The 6,046-nt window shown below is 30.5% G+C and overlaps 1 protein-coding gene across 1 annotated transcript; it reads left to right on the plus strand.

Annotated features, from left to right (window-relative positions):
- Window positions 1-6,046, plus strand: LOC111372393 (serine carboxypeptidase-like 7). The gene is made up of 14 exons (XM_022994738.1): window positions 1-373; window positions 463-608; window positions 3,441-3,517; window positions 3,618-3,740; window positions 3,916-4,018; window positions 4,136-4,173; window positions 4,271-4,372; window positions 4,457-4,543; window positions 4,637-4,786; window positions 4,968-5,039; window positions 5,133-5,251; window positions 5,437-5,550; window positions 5,635-5,689; window positions 5,770-6,046. Exons 1-14 carry the CDS (start codon window positions 240-242, stop codon window positions 5,851-5,853), a joined length of 1,404 nt encoding a protein of 467 aa, XP_022850506.1. The 5' UTR covers window positions 1-239; the 3' UTR covers window positions 5,854-6,046.

The following is a 6,046-nucleotide window of genomic DNA, read 5'->3' on the forward strand; positions in this document are numbered from 1 at the left end:
CACTTGTTTGTGATTCCGAGTTAATAAATATTTCTCAATACCGATACCCAACACGACAAATTTAATGTTATCCACCGGTGTACCTACCACAAATTTGTGATCGAAGTTTGTAGTACTATTATTTTATTGGTAGCAAGAATCACGTGACGTTATCTTTTACTTGTCTCAGTCTACTTGTAAATATATACATATATAGATTGATAGGTTCACCAGCAATTTAATTTCTGGTGTTGATTATAATGAATTCGATAGGGTTGTATGGACTACTTCTTCTTCTTATTCCTCTACTACTCTTCAAGAATGGAGAATCACAAGCGATAATCAATTCTCTTCCGGGTTATTCCGGTACTCTTCCGTTCAAGCTCGAAACCGGGTTAGTTCCTTGATTCATTCTTCGTCTACCTTTAGATCCACAGTGAGACGAGATTTTTACTTTGTTTTCATATTCAAATTATTGATTAGATACATTGGCGTGGGAGAAAATGAAGAAGTGCAGCTATTCTACTATTTCACTGAGTCCCAGGGCAATCCTAGCTCGGACCCTCTTTTGCTGTGGTTGACCGGCGGACCTGGTTGCTCTGGTTTATTTGGTGTCGTTTATGATATTGGTAATCTCTCCCCCATTCAAAAACTAATTTTAGTAACATACTTTATGGAATTTACTACTTTTCAACGGTACATTTCATCATTTTTTATCAAAATTTACTAAGAGGGTATTTGAACCACATTATTTTGGTAATAATGCATTCTTGAATAGTGTATTGATAGGAAATGTGTGGTTAAAAAATAAAGAAATTTTTTTTATTTGTTTGTAATATTATTTTATTGAAAAATGTATTGTTAAAATGATATCAAATCACTGTTTAAGAATGTATTTTTTTAGAATAATGTGGCTCAAACAGGCCCTAAATATTTGATTTTAATCTCCACCAAATATGCTGTAATTCGATGTTCCTACAAGAGTCATACGAGCGAGTGAGAAAAATGTTAGAGCCTACAAGAGTCTACGAGCGAGCGAGCGAGTTTGTACACATTATAGAAATAAGTGAGATACGATCATAGAGGAAACTAGTGTAGTATGTTTACTGAAGTTATTATTTACTTTTAAGTATTTTTAACTTACAGTTAAATTTACTTATAAGTTTTTACTTACAAATGGTTTTTAAGTTATACGTCTCCTTGGCCCCACAATGTGCACATTTTCCATTGTGCTAGAAATACTATTTCTAGCTCTGCTACACTGGCCCTGGATGAGCAGTCATGTCCTTTTCCATTACTATTTTCGTAGTTTGTGGTCCTCACGTATCATTTTTTTGACTTTTGTTCCCCATATAATTCACGGGCCCTGCTACTCAAATAGGGGTTGGCACAATACATAAGCCCCGTTTGGTTCCATTATATTATATTTCAATTTTTTTCCCTATTTTTAATTACACAATTTTTTATAAATTAACATTATGCGTAAATCGAAATTTTTTTCATCTTTTTCAATTACTTTTTTTCAAAAAAAATATATTATTTCATTCATTTTCATTTTAAAAAATGAGGGATAAACGAGGCCTAATTCACCTTATTTTTCAAAAATTGTCCTTGGCATGATATTTTATGTAATGGTGTCAAGAAAGGCAAACTTTTGCACTTTTTTATTAGTTTTTTTTATACTGTAGATTAATGAGATTTTGTAAAAAAAAAAAAAAAAGAAAAGAAAAAAAGCCTCATTAAATGAGCTCCAAATGGGGATGTTCATTTTTTTTTTTTTTTTTTTTAAAAATTTTATTTATTTTAAAATAAAAAAAAAAAAAAAAAAAGCCTCATTAAATGAGCTCCAAATGGGGATGTTCATTTTTTTTTTTTTTTTTTTAAAAATTTTATTTATTTTAAAATAAAAAAAAAAAAAAAAAAAGCCTCATTAAATGAGCTCCAAATGGGGATGTTCATTTTTTTTTTTTTTTTTTTTTTTTTGCAAAAAATATATTTTGGAAATAATAATTTGATAGAGAATATGTAATTAAAAAATAAGAAAAAATTTTAAATTTACGTGCAATATTATTTTATTAAAAAATGTATAATTAAAAAGAAAAGAAAAAATGTATTTTGCAAATAGTGTCATTTAGAGACTGTTTTGCACACCATATTGAGTTAAGTGATTAGTGAGTATGATTGGAAGAAGCTGTTTGTACAGCACCTTTGGTGCTATACATGTATAACTTTCACTGTGTTGTGGGGCCCGTGTAGCACATCTCTATATGATTTGAGCTTCATTTTTATCAAAAAATACAGTTCACAAATGATGTCATGTAAAGAATGTACTGTTAAAAAATAAGAATTTTTTTTTATTTGTATGTAATATTATTTTATTGAAAAATGTGATTAAATCACTATTTAATAGTATATTTTGATGAAAAAAGGAAATCGTACAAAGGCTTAATAATCTTTTGGTTATACACTATATACATAAAAAAAAAAAGTATTTTAAAATAAAAAAATTACGGAGTTTTTATTTTTAAATTATTTTTTACTTATAGCATTACACTTTTTACTTACAGATGTTTTTTAAAGTTACACGTCTCTTTGGATGCATTAGTTGCACATTTTCCATTTCCATTATCATAATTTGTGGTCCCATGTCTGAAATTGTTGCATTATTCTGACAAGGAAAGTTATCATTTTTGGACTTTTCTATAGAGTGGGCCCCGCATAATTATAGGTGATGGTGTCAATAAATTTGAGTAGGTGAGGGCGGTCCAATGAAGGCAACCTTTTGCATTTTTTATTAGTTTTTTACTGGAAATTAATGAGATTTTGTAAAATATATAAAGAAATAAAAAAATAAATTAAATATTATTTTATTGAAGAATGTATAGTTAAAAAAGATATAAAAAATTTATTTAAGGAAAAAAGAATCAAACAAGGCCTAAAAGGTTTATATGACGACACGTTAGTGGAAGTCGTTTTCCACGCTTGAATTATAGTTAATAAAATTTAAAAATATTTATGGACAATAAAATAAAGAAATTAAAGTGGAAATCATGAGACGAAAACTCTATTGTTCAATTTCTCAATTTTTGGAAATTAGGACAACAATGTAAAATTTGAGGATGAAAAGGTTAATTTTGGATTTCCGGTTCTTTAATTGGACTGACGAGTTACACATTATGGATATGGGCTTACGAATATATGCAATTATGTATTGGGTACGATGTTGGGCCAATTTAAGATTTCGGATCTAGGCTCGATTTGGGCTGGCCTATGTTACATCTTTTGAAAAATGATATTGAAAAGAGAAAATTTCCATAATCCTATTTATTTTACCTTTTTATTTTTTATTCTTTTTACGTTTGTAGCCCTTTAAAATTGAATATTATTATGTTGATATCACGAGTTATAATTTATAATATTATTACTATTATTGTCACACCAACTGATGAGCTAGTGTGCAGGTCCATGTACTTTTGATATTGACAATTATCATGGAGGCTTACCATCTATTCTCCTAAATTCATATTCATGGAACGCGGTAGAAAAATCTCTCCTTCCATGCATTTTTCAGTCATATATGTATGTATGTATGTTTTCCATAGCTCTTTACCATTGTAATATTGTTATGTTATTTTCAGGTTGCCAATATTATTTTCATAGATGCGCCTGTTGGTACTGGATATTCTTATGTAAACACTTCACAAAGTTACGATCCAACGGACATCACAACAGCGAAAGATCTTTATGCATTTCTTAGGAAGGTAGGTTGACATTATTAGTCATGGATGTTTTATTCCTAGGTGGAAATTGAAGCTATAGAGAAATGAAGTACTATGTGGAACTTACTAGTAGTCCTTGCACATTCGCACCTATATGCACTTCCCACCTTATTTTCGGATTAGTGAACTAACAATATATTGTGATTATGCTATGCAGTGGTTATTGAATCATCCTAAGTTTATCAAAAATCATTTATATGTCTCGGGTGAATCATATGGAGGCAAACTAGCTCCCATGGTTTCCATGGAAATAGTACGAGGTAGAATTTACAAAAAATGAAAAACAAAAACTAAAAAATATTTTTTTTTTTCCTGAATAATTTCTTTTTCACCAACCAACCAGCTTGATTGAGTTGTTAGTATTGATTGTAATGCAGGAAACGAAGCACAACTTCAGCCACAAATGGCCTTCCAAGTATTTGATTAGCTCACATAAATATATGAATTTCTCCTTAATGCTATAACGTATATATTTCGTGTTAATGATTGAGTACTTTTGGAATTGGAAATAGGGATACATTATTGGCAACGGACTAACAGATCCAAACATTGATTTTAATGCACGAATTCCATATGCTCATGGCATGGCCCTTATATCTAAAGAATATTATGAGGTAATCTTTATTATTCAATTATTTTGATGATAAAATGTAGCATATTGTATCTTGTGCTCGTGTAATTAATTGATACAATTTCAGTTAGCAAAACAAAGCTGCGATGGAAAATATTACAATAATGATCCAAATAATTTGGAATGTTCGTATGCCATTCAACAAATCCAAGAGGTAACATTTTGCATCTTATTTTATTTTTCATCTCCAACATTTATTATGGTTGTAAACACTAAACAATGTCCATTGTATCATCAAATATTGCAGTGTCTACGCTATGTAAACAAAGTTCACATTTTGTATCCAAAATGTGATGATAGCGCATCGAAACCAGGTGATTTTGGATGGAAGCAAACATTCTCGATAGACAATTCAGATAACCATCTCGCCCTCCCAACAGAAGAAGCAAAGTGTCATGTAACTTAATTAATCCTCTATTTATATATTCGTACACGTTCATTTCAAAGTTATTCTTCTAAAGAAAACTTAATAATAATATTTTTCGTAGATAAGAAGCTTAAAGATAACTTTTTTATTTTACTCTTTCGATCTTAGTCATGCATGCTCAGTTTCTCATGATCATGTTTCTTTTGTACAGGAAATAGATTATGCAGTATCTGAATATTGGGCAAATGATCCGACTGTTCAAGAAGCTCTTCATGTTAGAAAGGTACATTAAATAGAAAAAATGTCAAAGATTTAGTATGTATTACCAGTATACATGATCAAAATATTTACATTAATCTTTTAAATTGATCACTAGGGAACGGTAAAAAATTGGACAATGTGTGATTACGGAATACCCTACGAACAGAATGTAGAAGGTGCTCTTGAATATCATAAAAGTTTCACCAAGAAAGGAGCCAATGTTTTGGTATTCAAGTAAGTCATATTAATTTCTTTCTTAAATATAAATTTTGACTTAATTTGTTCAATGTTTAATCTAATCGATCAACGAAATATACATGTCAGTTTACAGTTATTGGAAGAGCATGAAACCAAAAATGTAACTATGCAAATGCGTAAATTTGGTATATGTTGTCTAATTATGCTTCTTTTCTTTCCAGTGGTGATCATGACATGGCTGCACCATATGTGGGTCCTTTAAGTTGGATCCCCCTTCTTAATGTGACTATTGATAACAACTGGAGAGCTTGGCTTGTTAATGGCCAAGTTGCTGGGTAAGTTTCTTGTTCTTGATAATTTTATATAAATATTGCATGGTATATTCTCAAAAAAATTGCAACGCTCTTTACTCCTTGTAGATTTACGGAGAAGTACAAGAAGAATAACTTCCATCTCACATTTGCGACACTCAAGGCAAGACAAGTTGTAATGTGTCATTTCGCACAATTTTGGAAGAAAAACAAGAAATAAAAGTTTGTTTTTTTATTTTGCAGGGTGCAGGACATGGAGCATCAAGGTTTAAACCGGAACAAAGTCTAGCGATGATCACCCGGTGGTTCTCTAGAAGTCCTTTATAGGCATGGGTAGTCGGAAATTACTTCTCTTTCGCATCATTTTTCCATGGCTCGTGCAAGCTTATTCTATGCGAGCAAAATAAATTTGTCCACATTATTGCTTCTCGTGAGACGTTAGCTTTTAGTACTTGTCGACACGCTGTGGATTTAATTCTGCATTTTGTTTCAACCATGGTTTGCATTGATTTAGTAGTAA

Source organism: Olea europaea, chromosome 23, assembly GCF_002742605.1.
Source record: "Olea europaea var. sylvestris chromosome 23, O_europaea_v1, whole genome shotgun sequence".
NCBI classification, from domain to species: Eukaryota; Viridiplantae; Streptophyta; class Magnoliopsida; order Lamiales; family Oleaceae; genus Olea; species Olea europaea.

Excerpts from the sequence above, each read along its gene's own strand:
- LOC111372393 (XM_022994738.1), top strand. The coding sequence starts at position 240 with ATGAATTCGATAGGGTTGTATGGACTACTTCTTCTTCTTATTCCTCTA. Across the intron at positions 4,019-4,135 it reads TTCCATGGAAATAGTACGAG|GAAACGAAGCACAACTTCAG; the intron begins GTAGAATTTACA and ends ATTGTAATGCAG. Across the intron at positions 4,174-4,270 it reads AGCCACAAATGGCCTTCCAA|GGATACATTATTGGCAACGG; the intron begins GTATTTGATTAG and ends AATTGGAAATAG.